The 17,939-nt window shown below is 31.1% G+C and overlaps 1 protein-coding gene and 1 long non-coding RNA gene across 53 annotated transcripts in view; one reads left to right on the top strand and one right to left on the bottom strand.

Annotated features, from left to right (window-relative positions):
- LOC142333101 (uncharacterized) overlaps window positions 1-17,939 on the top strand; it is a 114,204-nt gene that overhangs the window by 37,975 nt on the left and 58,290 nt on the right. For all 3 annotated transcript variants that reach the window (XR_012758524.1, XR_012758523.1, XR_012758525.1), the window contains exons 2-3: window positions 6,303-6,470; window positions 13,772-13,946. This is a non-coding gene — a long non-coding RNA (uncharacterized LOC142333101). The remainder of the gene's footprint in view (window positions 1-6,302; window positions 6,471-13,771; window positions 13,947-17,939) is intronic.
- LOC142333097 (uncharacterized) overlaps window positions 1-17,939 on the bottom strand; it is a 97,125-nt gene that overhangs the window by 40,050 nt on the left and 39,136 nt on the right. For 2 of the 50 annotated variants that reach the window (XM_075379954.1, XM_075379953.1), the window contains 16 exons: window positions 16,252-16,293; window positions 11,632-11,670; window positions 11,263-11,301; window positions 10,894-10,932; window positions 10,508-10,546; window positions 10,123-10,161; window positions 9,738-9,776; window positions 9,352-9,390; window positions 8,984-9,022; window positions 8,598-8,636; window positions 8,229-8,267; window positions 7,843-7,881; window positions 7,470-7,508; window positions 7,084-7,122; window positions 3,697-3,735; window positions 2,735-2,776 (listed from right to left, as the gene is read on the bottom strand). In XM_075379954.1, coding sequence (XP_075236069.1) covers window positions 2,735-2,776; window positions 3,697-3,735; window positions 7,084-7,122; window positions 7,470-7,508; window positions 7,843-7,881; window positions 8,229-8,267; window positions 8,598-8,636; window positions 8,984-9,022; window positions 9,352-9,390; window positions 9,738-9,776; window positions 10,123-10,161; window positions 10,508-10,546; window positions 10,894-10,932; window positions 11,263-11,301; window positions 11,632-11,670; window positions 16,252-16,293 — 630 coding nt within the window. The remainder of the gene's footprint in view (window positions 1-2,734; window positions 2,777-3,696; window positions 3,736-7,083; window positions 7,123-7,469; window positions 7,509-7,842; window positions 7,882-8,228; window positions 8,268-8,597; window positions 8,637-8,983; window positions 9,023-9,351; window positions 9,391-9,737; window positions 9,777-10,122; window positions 10,162-10,507; window positions 10,547-10,893; window positions 10,933-11,262; window positions 11,302-11,631; window positions 11,671-16,251; window positions 16,294-17,939) is intronic. The other 48 variants (XM_075379961.1, XM_075379955.1, XM_075379959.1 and 45 more) reach the window with 48 other exon arrangements.

Genomic DNA, 17,939 nt, shown 5'->3' with positions numbered 1-17,939 from the left:
CCTATATTGAAATTACGAACTAACAACACAAAAATCGAGGTTATCCAAACCAAGATTAACAGGTACATGAAGAGTATCAGAAACATTCCTGAAAAAGACACAAACCAATGTCCTCCTACACAGAACTGTGGACATAATGCTACTATCAGTATGGAGGTTGCAGAAGAATTTTATGGGGAACCTCCTTTTAACAATATCGTCTAAATCGATCTGAGCAGTTTAAGCCCGTTGAGAATTTATCTGTCCAATTTTAACCATGCAATGAATTAAAATACATCTCAATCGTTCCCAAGCAACAACCACAGGTTTTACTATAGACCGAGTGCTTGCAATCCTTGTGAAAATCTTCCGCAACTTACGCAAGTAGAACTTCAAATTTTTTACGACACTCTTCACCATTATGTCCGTTGTCACGATAATGCGCACAAAGTGAAGCATACCAACCGAATTTAGCACTATGATCAAATCTACAAAACTTAAAACATCTCTGACATCAACGTACTGCTGATCTACCTTGACCTCCAACCTTTTACTTACTACAGATTCTGAAATAACTAACTGTTTTATTGCCATCCCCTACGCAACAAGACCTTTCCTACTGTCCTTTATGTTCCTAATTTTCAAATTTGACCTCTTGCCCTTAAAGGCAGCCTGAAATTACTCTCTAATTTCTTTAATTGTTTTTTTGAAGCCCTCCTTTCGGTTTCGGAAGATGGCTTTTGTCTGCTTGCGGACTAAGATGCTTACCGCTTGCCTTAAATCACCTCAACGTAGCGATTCCTCCGCGCCATAATAGACACAGGCGCTGGTACTGGGACAGAAACTGAATCTTTAATTATTACATCTGTGACTTCATTCAGCATAGAAAAAAGACCTCAAATCCTTTCGCCAAAGCAGAGAACATTGCCCTAAACTCATGAAGCCTCGGGTTCAGTCGGGAAGCTTGGCATTCTTTGGAGCAGGAGAAGACCGAAAGATATCTCCCGACAACGTGTTCATTTTTAACGCGTCTGCGTATTCCCTTAGACACTCTGGACTCCATAACTGACATTTTCGTTAATGCTTTTCTAAGTAAATAAAATAAAATAATTAAATCTATCCACATTTTCGCTGAAATCTACTACTTTGACAGGCTAGCCCAGAAATGTGGCTATTATTTATTATGCGTGTATATTATTTAATATATACGAGAAGCCGAAGGCCTGATTGTTCTTCTGTCACGCATCTCGCAGTCGCTGCTGTTGTTTACGCAACTGACAGCAATAACGAAAACACAGAAAACGGTCCCCGTTCTATACAGAGCTCAAGCAAGACTAAGGTGTACCCTACTGGACGAATCCATGCTGGTCACAGACCACAAGCAGTTGCCACATCTTTGCTACGTGGCTTGCAAACAAAAACTCGATCGCTTTACAAGACTATCTATGAAACACATCTAAATCAAACAGCAGACACGAAGAGAGAGTTTTGCGAAAACGGACAAATAATGAGTGCTCTACATTTTTAGTAATGATTTGCGCAAATATTTTGCTTATTTAGATATCTTTGTTGTGACATGACTTTGTTTTTCAAATAAGACTTGTAATGACTTCATAAAAAAAAAGTTGACATTCATAAAAGTATGGCTTGACAGTAAAAAAATTAATGTAATTGTACTTACAAAATGAATTATGTTACTGTTTGGGTAAAAAAATGACCAGCGGTATGTTTTTGCCAAAGTTGCAGCCTAAGTTGTATCGGTTGTTTTACTAAGTGAAATCAATTTACTAACAGGATCACATACACGTTATACATCATTTAATTTGTTCCTCGATTAACAATAAAATATTTCAGGAATAAATAATCGATATTTTCTCCATATATATATATATATATATATATATATATACATTTAAAGAAAATTCTCGAAAGAGTGATTGATGTTGGCAGAAATTAATAACTTTTTGTTAAGTCGGTATTATTTTCTCATTTGTCAAATTCATTCATTTATAAAACAAAAAATTAAGAAAAATCTTAACATGACTGTCAGACTGAACATTAGTGAATTTAATTCATAAAAAACCCGTATAAAGCATTAGGGACCGACGATAAAGAGTAGATCATGTAGTAAAGTGAAGCTCTGTTACAGAAAGAAATAGTAACTGTGCATTCTGCTCCTGTTACTTTTTAATCTGTACAAAAAAAAAATACAGAACTGGAAGGTTAAAGGTGAGAAGGGAGTAACTGTCGAAGGAGAAAAGTTAACTACATTGAGATTCACTAACGACACTACTCTTTGAACAGAAACCAAAAACAGTGGTTGAAAGAAATAGCAAAGTGTACATATTCACTACTAGCAGAGAAATTCAATTTGAAAAAAATAAGACTGAACAGTGATAAAGAAGTGTAATAAAAAGGGTAGTAATAATAAGGAATTAAATACTAGTGCAAGGAAACATATTATAAGTTTTTATTGCAGGAATTTTTATATCAGGAAGTTTGAAGTACTGTTGTATTCATTGAAAGCAGACTAGACTCGTAATAGAAAGAGGCTTTTAGGAAAAAAGTAAATGTGAAATCATAAATTATCTCAGAATTAGAGATATTCTTAAAAATAAATTTGTGTAGTGAAACACGTATGTGAAGTAAAAATGAAAACAAGAAAAGAAGGCTTTGAAATGTGATGTTAAATGAAAATGATGACAATTGGGATACGTATTTGATGATAACATGGTTATAGAATATAAATACTTACTTTACGTGTTTACGATAAGGATCTTGTTTTTTCTCTGGAGGCCTGAAACAGAAATATTACAAGATATAAATGATAATAATATTCATTTGTCCTCTATTTCCTGATGATTCCGCAGGACTTGAAAGATCTTCTTGATCCTTTGAAAATGAACGATATAAAGTACAGGCTAAATAATACACATTTCGAAGTATAAAGTTGAGAAGGGAGTAACTGTCCAAGGAGAAAAGATAACTTCATTGAGATTCACTAACGACAGTACTTTTTGAACAGAAACCAAATACAGTGGTTGAAAGAAATAGCAAAGTGTACATAATCACTGTTACGAGAGAAATTCAATTCGATAAAAATACGAGTGAACAATGATAAGGAAGAGTAATATAAAGGGTGTAATGATAAGGAATTAAATACTAGTGCAAGGAAATATAATATAATTTTTTATTGCAGGAAATTTGTGAAAAGTTATGACTTTTCACAAAATTTTCCATTTCAAAATGGTAACTGGTGTTTTTATCAGATAGCGTGTGATATAGTGATTTAGCCGAGATGAAGTTTTCTTCACAAAAAGAAAAAAAAAATACAAAATATTAGTCGAGTTGCAGCCATAACTTTTTATATTTCTATTAAATAAATATTTTTATTTAGAGATAAAAAGAGAACTAAAACCTTTGTTCACCATCTTGTTTTCTAATTCTTTTGAAGTTGAGTACTTTTTAAAGAAGAATAGTCCACCGATCAGCATTTCATACGGTATAATTATAATTCTCCTCATCTGCTAAAATATTCAGCAAATAGTCTTAGAAATTGAATGATTAATATTTCAATTGATTATTGTTAAGTCAAGCAGTTTCTACAGAAAAGTAAACTTAATTTATAAAAATTAACACTATAGAGATCGGAAATAAAAGGTTACTTAAAACTACTAATTATTAAAGCTATATTATTAACGTATGGTGGGTAGTTACCTGAAATAACACTCTAGTCTGGTAGGAATATTTGTATAGCTGAAAAATGAGATAAGTAAATATTAAAATGAATCATAGTAAATAAAATGTGACTTTTTGTAAATTTTTTATTGACAAAATTAATTTATAACTGTATAGGAATTTGAAGTTGGGGTATGTGAACCACAATATGGTTGTGAAAGAAACATATTGATAATCAACAATCCAGTCGCTTAATTGTGACCGTAATAAAAAAATATATGCAGTGCTAAAATAAAATAATTATGCAAATCATTACTAATAAACTAATACCAGTGATATTTTGTAGTGTAGAAATCATTATTCTAGGAAAAGTAACATATTCTGCTAGAAATTGAATGTAATAATTATTGAACATCAATTTGCAATAATGTTTTTCATCTTTTATGACCGCATACGATCACTTTCGTCAGTCCATTATCCAAGTTTCTTCAAAGGACTTTTTGGGCCTTGCGGTCCTCCCAGTACTTTTTCATACGTTCTAATCTTCGTGTCCTTTCTGGTGTTGAAAATGTTTGTGTTGTGGATATCTGTCTTGGGAGTGTGAAGCTATTGTTATTGTGCTTGATTTTTTTGTGTAATTTTTTCTTGACTGTGGTGTCTTCTGGTGTAAGGCCAATTTCCTTTAGATACTCTCTTATTTAAACCATCTGCATCCTGTCTTGGTGTTTTTCGAGTCAAGATTTGACATTAGCAGCTGTTTCAGAAATCTCGAATCTTCATTTGTGAGACATCCTAGTCTCCTCTTATGCATGAATCAGTGATTAGTTCTAACTCTGCACACGATGTTGTTGGGCACGATCAGCCAATGCCCATCTACCTGGTACTTTTTGTGGATGCAGTTTCTTCCAATTCTTTTTTCGATTTTGCGGAGTATGTCGGTCTTTGATTGTTCGTTCAGGTATTAGTATTTCTGCTGCATATGTTACTTTCGGTTTTATAATTGTGTTGTGTCTTACTTTTGCGTTTATACAGATATTTTTTACAAAGGTGTATCAGGTTAATTTTTGTGCATCAGCTAGTATGTTTGTTGTAATTTGGATTGAGGTTTATTTGTTTAGGAAATTTGTAATTATTTCTACAAGGTATTTAAACTGGGTTATCATTTTGATTTTATGTTCACTATTTTTAATTTTTTGGGGGGCATAATTTCTGTTCTTTCGAGTGATATTTTGAGGCCAGTTTTATTTACAATTTTTAGAGTGCAATTAAATAGTAGTGGTGAGAGTCCGTTCCTTGGCACCGTCCTAAATTGATCTCAGATGATTCTGAGAGTTCACCTCTGAATTTCAGTTCTGACTTAGTGTTTGTGTGGGTCAGTTTTATCATGTTTATTTATTTCAGATGTAGTTCGAAGTATCGAGGTATCTCAGAAATTTTAGTAGGGATTCTCTTTGGCTTTCTTGAAGTCCACAATTGTTATCACCATATCTCTACTTCTTTTACTGTTCTAATCTATTATTAACTTGAGAGTCATGATCTGCTCTGGATAGCTTCTCGCACGTCTGAAACCTCTCTGGTATTCTCCTAGTTCTTTCTGGAGTTGTATACCGATTCTATTAAGGATGATTCTTGAAAGAATTTTGTATGTTGAGTGTAGGAGTGAGATTCACTTGAAGTTGTTACGGTCTATTTTGGCCATTTTTTTGTTTAGTGGGTGGAAGAGGGCTGTCATCCACTGTTGTTTTAATTATTTTTTATGCAGATGATAAGCTGTTGATGAAGGGCGATTTTTTCTTGTCTTCCTGCATGTCTCAAGATCTTTACAAAGGTCTGATCTCCCGCCACTTTGTCTTCATCTCACGTCGTGCTTGGTAGACTTCTTTTATTGCGTGAGGGTTAATGTTTAGTGGTAGTGTTGTTATTGTGGGACTGGTTTTGTAATTGAGTTCAATCAGTTCTTCACGATTTAGGAGTTTGTTGAAAAATTTTGCTAGCATTTCCGCGTTGTTTTTATTGTTATGGGGCAGATTATGGATTTTATCCTTAATTTTATTAGGTTGGAGGTTCGTAATTTTGGTGTTGTTTTTTTGAAGATTTTGTGGTAGTCTCTTGACTGCGTTTTGCTGAATTCTTTCTTTACTGATTTATGTTGGTCTTTATAGTGTTTTCTTATTTTCCGTAGGGTTGGTGCGGCTACGTTTCTTTGTTGTATTAGGTTTTGGAAGGATGTTTCTGATTTTTGGAATTGATGTAACAATTATGCTTGATATCTCTTCTCCACTGTTTCGTAGCATTCGCTGTTCCATCATTGACAGTTTTTATGTGTTTTTATTGGGGCCAATTCTTCTGCGATTTGTTTAAAGTTGTTACCTTATTAATATTTAAAATTAAATAATTTAAATTCCTCTGTCAGCAAGCTTTTAAGCAACGCTTTTTAAAAATATAAGGCCTGTATTTGATACATCTTTGTTTACCTTGTAAAAATAATATGTTTTCGAATTATTTTCATTAATCCCTTTCATAATATTTAATCTTCTTACACTTTATTTTTCATTTAGAAATTCACATATTTAATTTACTGTTTGTTATTTTTAAGGTCTACTATGTTCTTTAATGAACAACATTAATATTTTTTTTTTGTGAAGTCTCTCCGTTCTCTGCCACAGAAGATGGATTTAAACTAACTGACGCCTGCCGTCAAGAATGGATCACAATACAGAATAACCAAATCCCATGTATCACTCAAAGGCCGCCGGGTTTTGATTTGCCACGTAAGACATTGTCAACGCTAAACAGAATACGAACTCATCATGGTAAGTGCGCCTATTTTCTGTATAAATGGGATAAAACACCAACGCCCTTTGTGAGTGTGGTGAAAATCAAAATGTTAAACACAACACAGAAGTTTGCTCTAGGACAGATTATGAAGGGAATCCTGAAGGTTTCCTGATGGCATCTCCAGAATCAGTAGTATATATTAGTTTCTTAAATCTTTGTTTGTAATTTTTAACTGTAATTGGTGTTATGTTTTGGTGCAATACGCTAAATAAAAAAATTATTTTTGTGAAATTTAAATAAATATATATCAAAATATTAAGTAAGAGTAACTTACTACTAATCTGTAAAAGTATTCAACTTGCACTCTACTATGTATGAATCTGGCTTACATTGAATATTACAATGGATTCATACATTTATAGAAGTGTGCGGATGTGTGTTGATGATAAACCCACACACACTCAGACATATATAATGTAGTTGTTTAGTAAGTATTTCATCATTATTGTTGTTATACTATTATCTTATTTAATAGGATTATTTGTGCATAACTTATGTGACACACACACACACACACACACACACACACACACACACACTTGCTTATCCAATATGAGCACACTTAAATAACTTAGAAATTGTACTTACATTGCATTGTTGCTATTCGTCTTAGGAGCAGTTGAAATTCTGAAATTAGAAAAATTTTTTACCAGCATCCAATTTATTTATTCAATACAATGAAATTATGTGATCAGTTTAGTAGTAAATATATAAATAATTATTAAAACTGATGTATAAATAATAATTATATTATATACATTCAAAATTTTTGTTTAAATAAAAAATCCTTTAAACGAAAACAGCTCTTACAATCTGTTTAATTATAGCTAAGCCTGACTAAAAATGAAATGTAAAATTCTTTAATGTTAGTTTCCCCCACAACCACACACACCCAATACACACACACAAACATACACATACACACTTGCTTATCCAATATGAGAACACTTCAATAACTTAGAAATTGTACTTACGTTGCATTGTTACTATTCGTCTTAGGAGCAGTTGAAATTCTGAAATTAGAAAAATTTTTTACCAGCATCCAATTTATTTATTCAATACAATGAAATTATGTGATCAGTTTAGTAGTAAATATAAATAATTATTAAAACTGATGTATAAATAATAATTTTATTATATACATTCAAAATTTTTCTTTAAATAAAAAAATCCTTTAAACGAAAACAGCTCTTACAATCTGTTTAATTATAGCTAAGCCTGACTAAAAATGAAATGTAAAATTCTTTATGTTAGTTCCCCCACAACCACACACAACCAATACACACACACATACACACTTGCTTATCTAATATGAGAACACTTCAATAACTTAGAAATTGTACTTACGTTGCATTGTTACTATTCATCTTAGGAGCAGTTGAAATTCTGAAATTAGAAAAATTTTTTACCAGCATCCATTTTCTTTATTCAATACAATGAAATTATGTGATCAGTTTAGTAGTAAATATATAAATAATTATTAAAACTGATGTATAAATAATAATTTTATTATATACATTCAAAATTTTTGTTTAAATAAAAAATCCTTTAAACGAAAACAGCTCTTACAATCTGTTTAATTATAGCTAAGCCTGACTAAAAATGAAATGTAAAATTCTTTAATGTTAGTTTCCCCCACAACCACACACACCCAATACACACACACAAACATACACATACACACTTGCTTATCCAATATGAGAACACTTCAATAACTTAGAAATTGTACTTACGTTGCATTGTTACTATTCGTCTTAGGAGCAGTTGAAATTCTGAAATTAGAAAAATTTTTTACCAGCATCCATTTTCTTTAATCAATACAATGAAATTATGTGATCAGTTTAGTAGTAAATATATAAATAATTATTAAAACTGATGTATAAATAATAATTTTATTATATACATTCAAAATTTTTGTTTAAATAAAAAAATCCTTTAAACGAAAACAGCTCTTACAATCTGTTTAATTATAGCTAAGCCTGACTAAAAATGAAATGTAAAATTCTTTAATATTAGTTCCCCCACAACCACACACAAACACACACATACACACTTGCTTATCTAATATGAGAACACTTCAATAACTTAGAAATTGTACTTACGTTGCATTGTTACTATTCATCTTAGGAGCAGTTGAAATTCTGAAATTAGAAAAATTTTTTACCAGCATCCATTTTCTTTATTCAATACAATGAAATTATGTGATCAGTTTAGTAGTAAATATATAAATAATTATTAAAACTGATGTATAAATAATAATTTTATTATATACATTCAAAATTTTTGTTTAAATAAAAAATCCTTTAAACGAAAACAGGTCTTACAATCTGTTTAATTATAGCTAAGCCTGACTAAAAATGAAATGTAAAATTCTTTAATGTTAGTTTCCCCCACAACCACACACACCCAATACACACACACAAACATACACATACACACTTGCTTATCCAATATGAGAACACTTCAATAACTTAGAAATTGTACTTACGTTGCATTGTTACTATTCGTCTTAGGAGCAGTTGAAATTCTGAAATTAGAAAAATTTTTTACCAGCATCCATTTTCTTTATTCAATACAATGAAATTATGTGATCAGTTTAGTAGTAAATATATAAATAATTATTAAAACTGATGTATAAATAATAATTTTATTATATACATTCAAAATTTTTGTTAAATAAAAAAATCCTTTAAACGAAAACAGCTCTTACAATCTGTTTAATTATAGCTAAGCCTGACTAAAAATGAAATGTAAAATTCTTTAATATTAGTTCCCCCACAACCACACACAAACACACACATACACACTTGCTTATCTAATATGAGAACACTTCAATAACTTAGAAATTGTACTTACGTTGCATTGTTACTATTCGTCTTAGGAGCAGTTGAAATTCTGAAATTAGAAAAATTTTTTACCAGCATCCAATTTATTTATTCAATACAATGAAATTATGTGATCAGTTTAGTAGTAAATATATAAATAATTATTAAAACTGATGTATAAATAATAATTTTATTATATACATTCAAAATTTTTCTTTAAATAAAAAAATCCTTTAAACGAAAACAGCTCTTACAATCTGTTTAATTATAGCTAAGCCTGACTAAAAATGAAATGTAAAATTCTTTAATGTTAGTTCCCCCACAACCACACACAACCAATACACACACACAAACACACACATACACACTTGCTCATCTAATATGAGAACACTTCAATAACTTAGAAATTGTACTTACGTTGCATTGTTACTATTCGTCTTTGGAGCAGTTGAAATTCTGAAATTAGAAAAATTTTTTACCAGCATCCAATTTATTTATTCAATACAATGAAATTATGTGATCAGTTTAGTAGTAAATATATAAATAATTATTAAAATTGATGTATAAATAATAATTATATTATATACATTCAAAATTTTTGTTTAAATAAAAAATTGTTTAAACGAAAACAGCTCTTACAATCTGTTTATTTATAGCTAAGCCTGACTAAAAATGAAATGTAAAATTCTTTAATGTTAGTTCCCCCACAACCACACACAACCAATACACACACACAAACACACACATCCACACTTGCTTATCTAATATGAGAACACTTCAATAACTTAGAAATTGTACTTACGTTGCATTGTTACTATTCGTCTTAGGAGCAGTTGAAATTCTGAAAATAGAAAAATTTTTTACCAGCATCCATTTTCTTTATTCAATACAATGAAATTATGTGATCAGTTTAGTAGTAAATATATAAATAATTATTAAAACTGTGTATAAATAATAATTTTATTATATACATTCAAAATTTTTCTTTAAATAAAAAAATCCTTTAAATGAAAAGAGCTCTTACAATCTGTTTAATTACAGCTAAGCCTGACTAAAAATGAAATGTAAAATTCTTTAATGTTAGTTCCCCCACAACCACACACAACCAATACACACACACAAACACACACATCCACACTTGCTTATCTAATATGAGAACACTTCAATAACTTAGAAATTGTACTTACGTTGCATTGTTACTATTCGTCTTAGGAGCAGTTGAAATTCTGAAATTAGAAAAATTTTTTACCAGCATCCATTTTCTTTATTCAATACAATGAAATTATGTGATCAGTTTAGTAGTAAATATATAAATAATTATTAAAACTGATGTATAAATAATAATTTTATTATATACATTCAAAATTTTTCTTTAAATAAAAAATCCTTTAAACGAAAACAGCTCTTACAATCTGTTTAATTATAGCTAAGCCTGACTAAAAATGAAATGTAAAATTCTTTAATGTTAGTTTCCCCCACAACCACACACACCCAACACACACACACAAACATATACATACACACTTGTTTATCTAATATGAGAACACTTCAATAACTTAGAAGTTGTACTTACGTTGCATTGTTACTATTCGTCTTAGGAGCAGTTGAAATTCTGAAATTAGAAAAATTTTTTACCAGCATCCAATTTATTTATTCAATACAATGAAATTATGTGATCAGTTTAGTAGTAAATATATAAATAATTATTAAAACTGATGTATAAATAATAATTTTATTATATACATTCAAAATTTTTCTTTAAATAAAAAAATCCTTTAAACGAAAACAGCTCTTACAATCTGTTTAATTATAGCTAAGCCTGACTAAAAATGAAATGTAAAATTCTTTAATATTAGTTCCCCCACAACCACACACAAACACACACATACACACTTGCTTATCTAATATGAGAACACTTCAATAACTTAGAAATTGTACTTACGTTGCATTGTTACTATTCGTCTTAGGAGCAGTTGAAATTCTGAAATTAGAAAAATTTTTTACCAGCATCCAATTTATTTATTCAATACAATGAAATTATGTGATCAGTTTAGTAGTAAATATATAAATAGTTATTAAAACTGATGTATAAATAATAATTTTATTATATACATTCAAAATTTTTCTTTAAATAAAAAAATCCTTTAAACGAAAACAGCTCTTACAATCTGTTTAATTATAGCTAAGCCTGACTAAAAATGAAATGTAAAATTCTTTAATATTAGTTCCCCCACAACCACACACAAACACACACATACACACTTGCTTATCTAATATGAGAACACTTCAATAACTTAGAAATTGTACTTACGTTGCATTGTTGCTATTCGTCGTAGTACCAGTTGAAATTCTGAAATTAGAATAATGTTTTACCAGCATCCAATTTATTTATTCAATACAATGAAATTATGCGATCAGTTTAGTAGTAAATATATAAATAATTATTAAAGCTGATGTATAAACAATAATTTTATTATAAACATGCAAAATTTTTCCTTATATAAAAAAATCCTTTAAATGAACAGTTCTTACAATCTGTTTAATCATAGGTAAGCCTGACTAAAGATGCAGTGTAAAATACTTTAATTTTAGTTTCCCTAAGTTACACACAAATAAATCAGTTTATTAACCATTGAAGAAATTTGTGAAAAAGGATAAACAAGAAATCATTTTTATTGTTAAAAAAAAATAAATTATTTTTTTAAATGTGTTATGATTATCATTATAAGAGATCGATTATCACGTATCACCATCATATGGCAATTCAACATATATACTATGAACTTCTGAAGCATTAACCTGAACAGATATTTTCCAGTAACTCACTGAACATAGCCACAAGAATGACTGAGAATATTTGGAAATAAATTATAAAAAATGTACTCTGGTTTGGTTTGTCATTTCAGAAGTTTATGTTTTTAAATAATCTTCATTGTCAACCCTTATGGACAATACCATAGTTAATTGTAACCCAGAAATATCTGCATATTCTAAAGCAGGTCCGAAAGAACCAAAATATCGATTTTATTGTGTCTTTTTCACATGCAATGCTGTAAGCTAGAGCTCCCATGTTCACTTCGTTGAAGAGTATTAAAAATCTGACTGATCAGTTACTGTAGTGTATTTTATGTTAACGTTTACATTGAATTGTCTCAGTTCAATTACTGGCGAGGTTATGGCAATTTTCGTGTTATTTTTTTCTTTAAATATATATGAAACATCAACAACCTATGATTAGCTATGATAAAAAAATAATTACGTGTTAAAAATCATAAATGGTTTCTATATTTATTGTTCGGAAGGCAAGATGCAATTCCAGTGAACAGAAAATGTATAAGAATTTTACTTGAGCAGACTGCTACTTTAATACCAACATTCCAGAACAAATAACAAATAAGACATCCTCGTCATTGTGATAATTGTTGTTAAAATTCCATCATTTTTGTAAGTAAAATTCTGTCAAATGTCCTCCAGTAATCAATACAGCAAGTATAGAAACTAAATCCGACACCAGTAAAGTGCTGAATTAACACCCGAAATGAAAACAGCATCTACCTCATTATGATTTTTAAATTTGTACATCCTCCTTAGTTTTAATTACCCACATCTTTAGTTTTCTGTTCAAGGGACCAAAGATCACATAAGAGTTAAACTTAGTGCCTCCATTATGAAAATTCTTTATTGCTGTGAAAGCATTCCAGAATATTTCTCTCCAATAATTCATCAGGACATTATCTGAGTTGTTACAAGGAGATTCCAGGCATTAAGAATCTTTGGCAACATTATATAAAATGTATTAATTACAACCAACAATACTGTAAGGACATTCAGTGCGCCTCCATGGATATTTCTTATAATGAGCTAAATGCCCAATAATATCACTCTTTTACCCTCTCCATTCTATTAAATTCACCTATATATCTTTGAAATAATTTCAATGCAAGAAAATGATTGTCGTGAAATCTGTCCAATAAGTCATCACATATCATCTCTTATTCTGTCATAAATCTGTATAATGTTGTCATTATTTATGTTAAAGTGAAATGGAATTCAATTGAATCATAAAAAAAAAGTTACGATATAGGAATCAAGTTATGGGGCAAATTTCTTATCTTAAAGCTAGTCTGATAAGTTAACAAATTCTAGAAATATATCTCCCTAAACTACTTGGTTTGACCTTAGGAAGAGGGCACTATCTTGCCACCATAAATTCTTAGAAGCGATAAATATTTATATAACAAAATATAATGTGAAGTAAATAAAAATAACATTTTTTATCTAATTTTAATATAAAAAGGATGGTCATTCGGACAAAATTAAAAAATACTGTTACGTTTGCTAAGACTCAAGATTATTTAAATGACTTATTTAATTTTTATATACTCTTATTAATGTTCAGTTTTTTGTTGTTCCTGTTTAAAATTTGGAAATTTAATTTTTATTTAATACAGGACTTTGAAATTTAAAGATCTTCGGCTTCAGTCGGATTTACACTTCACTCTTTCCGATGCACTCGGCTCCTGACGAATCAGCGGCCCCACCAACATTATATAACCAAGCTCTTCACTGCATTAGTTCAGCGCCATGACAACTCTGCAAACGTGGAACCTTGCCGCAATATTGAGGGTAAGAGCAAACGTTTTTTCCCCGTGTGTGTTCTGTTTCTTTTGTTACAGATACTCACAGCAGCCACCACATCAAACAAAAATGGTTTCTTCACTGCGGCCACGCGGTCCCCCCAAACCCTTTCCGGACACACGTGTGTCTGGTTATTAATATTATGTTGCGTAAAGAACCTGCTGTTTGCTTCTTCTCAAAATGCGATCGCCGCCCCAAAACCGCGATCGCGAATAGATATCACCATATTTGTAAGTTCCGTATTCTCTTTCCTTTCAAGAAAGAAGAATGAGGGAACGAGCCCAGCAGTCACCTGCCCGGCAGCTACCTGCCCAGCAGCCACTGACAGCATGGAAGAAAGAAGAAACCTGCACTTTCCCCGGTTCAGCCCTTCGGGGCCACGGGAATACCAAGGTTAACGGTATGTAACTTCGGTTACTGCCAGTTCTCAGAAAGTGCAGGCCAAAGAAGAAAGAAGAGGTCATCGGAAGGAGAAGAGGAAGAAGATGAAGAAGAAAGAAGACCGTCTACGCGACCCAACATCACGGACAGGAGTCCGGAAAAGAGCCCAGCTGAGATGCGTCCTGAAAGGCAGCCAACACAGAAGTGGATGAAGAGCTTCTACTTAACCTTTCCTTTATAACTTACAATTAAATTAAATTAAATCAGCAACTGCGAACCCTCTGGAGAAGGGGGGGTTGTGGCGTATTCCTGCTAGACTATGAAGCGTTAGCACCGAAAGGACTTCAGTGGACGGTCTGAAGGGAAATTACGTCCGGAGGACCGGTTTCAAAAGCCTAGCCTTCCGCGGTCGACCCATGAAATGGGTTCGATAACGCTGGTTTAACAACGGATTGGAATGCAATTAAATCCGTCCTTAAAAACAAAATATAAAATAACACAAAAATTGAAAAAAATAGACCCGTCATATAAAATAAACCTTTGAAAACACGCCCGATAGAATCATCCAGCAGCAAGGGACACTGTCCAAGTTCTGCGATCTTTAGGGAGAATTTGCAAACTCCCGCCAACTTTGCATTCCATTCCATACCATTAGTTTAGACCTACGCTAGTTATACGCCAGTTCAGTTCCAGCTCAGCCTCAGTTCAGTTCCAGTACTTACCAGTCATCTACTTCCAGTAAATTTCTTCCAGTCAATTTACTTAGAGAAATATTACAATTACAATGAAACAGTTATAATTAAAATTATATTTCAATCATATTCAAACAATTCATGTTATATATATATACAAATAATATTTCAATTACAATAAAATATTTATGATAATAAGAAATTAAGATTTAAATTATTAAAAGAATCAGCTCCAATTTTTCAACAACGTTAAACGATTTATTTATTTCACATGTAATTTTGCAAAATCGATGGTACAGTGATTTATTATGAAAATAAATGCTTTGATAAATGTAGGGTGCTGGAGTACCATTTCAGATCTCAAAAGATATTTCTAATGATGGTACTGAAAATTTTATGGTTTGTTTAAATAAATTTGAAATGAATAAATTAAAAATAATTCGTTAAATGATGAATGCCATCCTCACAAATGGGTTTTTTTATATGGGAAAATATGTTTCTCAAAACTTCTGTAGTAATATATTAAGGAAGAAACAAATTCATAGACTCCGTATAAAGTAACTATAATGAAATGCCGATGTACTATTTTGCCGCAGTATCAAAACGTGAATATCCAGTGGCAACCTCCGAGCACATCTCAATCACAGGAAGCAAAAACCACATCTTTACCTGGTAAAATAATGTGAATGTACTTTGGAATTCTTTTTGGCGAAGAGTACTACTACTCTACACATCATCCCTACAGAACAAAGAACAATCATCACTAAGTATTACGCCATTGTCTTACAAGATGAAGGGAAGCCTGGAAGGTCTTGTTCCAAGAGGATTATGTTCATATTACATTTCTGCTTTAACTTGGAAGCACTGAAAGAGCTGAATTATTATGTGCTACCCACCCACTACTCGGCGTAGAAATAATTCCATCAATTTATCATTTTTTTGGTCGACTTAAGAAATTGTGAAAAGTGAAGAAATTCGATTCTAATAAGACGCTATCGAAATGTATAAGGGCAAGTCGAATTTGTCACTTCTGAGAAAAAAAAGAAAGTTTCACTTCCTCAGAATTGGAATGTATGAATCGCAGTAGTGGGAGATCGCCAGAAATTGATAAGCAAGTTACTTGACTGAATTCCGTAAATGAATTTACGGATTTTATTCTTGTTCGTATTTCAACCTCTTTGTTCGTCATGATATTAAAAAATATAATAAAATTTACTCACGTTTCAGTAATATCGATTCCTGATACTATCGAATTTAGCACACTGAAAGAAAGTGTAAATTTATTAAATATAATTTCAAAGTCATTTATAAATAATTTTAAATACATAATAGAAAAATCGGTAGTTATTTTATGAAATATTAAATTATATTTTCTTTAAACGATGTCGTGATACAAGTTTTGTATCCGCTGCTTTTCTGTGCACCATAAAATATAGATTTTAAAATAACGAAAGTTGTTATAGTAATTTTTTCTCATTTTTTACATTCATATTATTTTAAAGTTTCAGTTTTATAAGCGATTAAAATATGAAAAATTCTTACAGTTCCTTTATTTTTTAACCTTATATTCACGGTCACAAGTATAGTTGCATTTTTTCATTTTAAAAATTAATTAATCAATGAAAGTAAAATATAAGAACGGAAACCATTTTAGTACTGTCAATATATATATCAATCTGTACCTGTAAAGCAACTTGCCCTGACTGACTGATCCATCAACACCAAGCAAAATGTACTGAAGGTAAATTGATGGAAATTTGTGCACATCTTCCTCTTACGGTGTAAGTCCACACTAAAAGGGATTTTACGAAATTCCAAGTTAAAGGGTTAAAATGTTATAACAATTATATTTACTGTTTTTTTATTTTTTGATAACAAGTGAAGATAACGACTAAGTTTCTAGTGTGTGTAATTTTCTTGTAAATATCTAAAAACTAATTTCTAGGTTTTTCGAAATTCGACTATGCAAGCGGTGACAAAATGTAAAAAAATTTGAACAATCATTGCAAATATTCTTCATTTCCGATTACGCTAAACGGATATTAACTACAGTAGGGCTGGATTCTACGAATAAATATCTTCTTTTTTTCTTTTTTGTTTAGCCTCTGGAATCACCTTAAGGTATTACTTTAGAGGATGATATGTATGATGTAAATGAAGTGTAGTATTATACAGTTTCAGGTCGACAGATCAGGAGATGTATGGGTAATTGAAACCCAACCACCAACGAAAAACACCGGTATCCACGATCTTGTACTCAAATCTGTATAAAAGTAACTGCCTTTTCAGATAAATATCTAAAAACCATTTTCGGGTTTTTTTGAATTTCGATTTTTTAAGTGGTGCGACGATGTATGGGCGGGGCCTCAAGATTACTGTATGTGTGACGCGACTGTTTACACCTGCCTCCTGTTACTTGACTAAAAACAAAATAAACGTAATTTAAAAAAAGAGAAACGAAGTACGGTCACCACCAAGTAGTTTTTGTCTGGTAACGCTAAGACCCGAGAAAAATACACTTTTACACGTACGAACTACGTGTAAGTAATTATAACTAATATTTTTTAGATGGAGGCCGAATGTTTGGACGCACACATTCTTAGATTACTCAATGTTTCCGCTATGGAACTTTTGCTGAAAAATTTACAATACACTGAATTTTTCGAGCGAAGCGGACCATAACCGGCTAAATATCCCATGACTGCGAGGGAAAGTGCAAGTAAATATACCACACGAGCGAAGCCGCGTTGGAAACGCTAGTATATATATGAAATATAAATGAGAAAGAAGTTAAGGAAATAAAGGCTGAATTCTGAAAATTTAAAGAAAACTTCATTTTCTTAAACATTTTTTAAACTTCGAAAAGCTGTTGTTTATTTATTAGAAAAAAATCAACGACTTTTCAATA

Source organism: Lycorma delicatula, chromosome 12 (assembly GCF_047948215.1).
Source record: "Lycorma delicatula isolate Av1 chromosome 12, ASM4794821v1, whole genome shotgun sequence".
In the NCBI taxonomy this organism is placed as follows: Eukaryota; Metazoa; Arthropoda; class Insecta; order Hemiptera; family Fulgoridae; genus Lycorma; species Lycorma delicatula.
The sequence above is the reverse complement of the archived record's forward strand: the minus strand, read 5'-3'. Positions and strand labels throughout refer to the sequence as shown.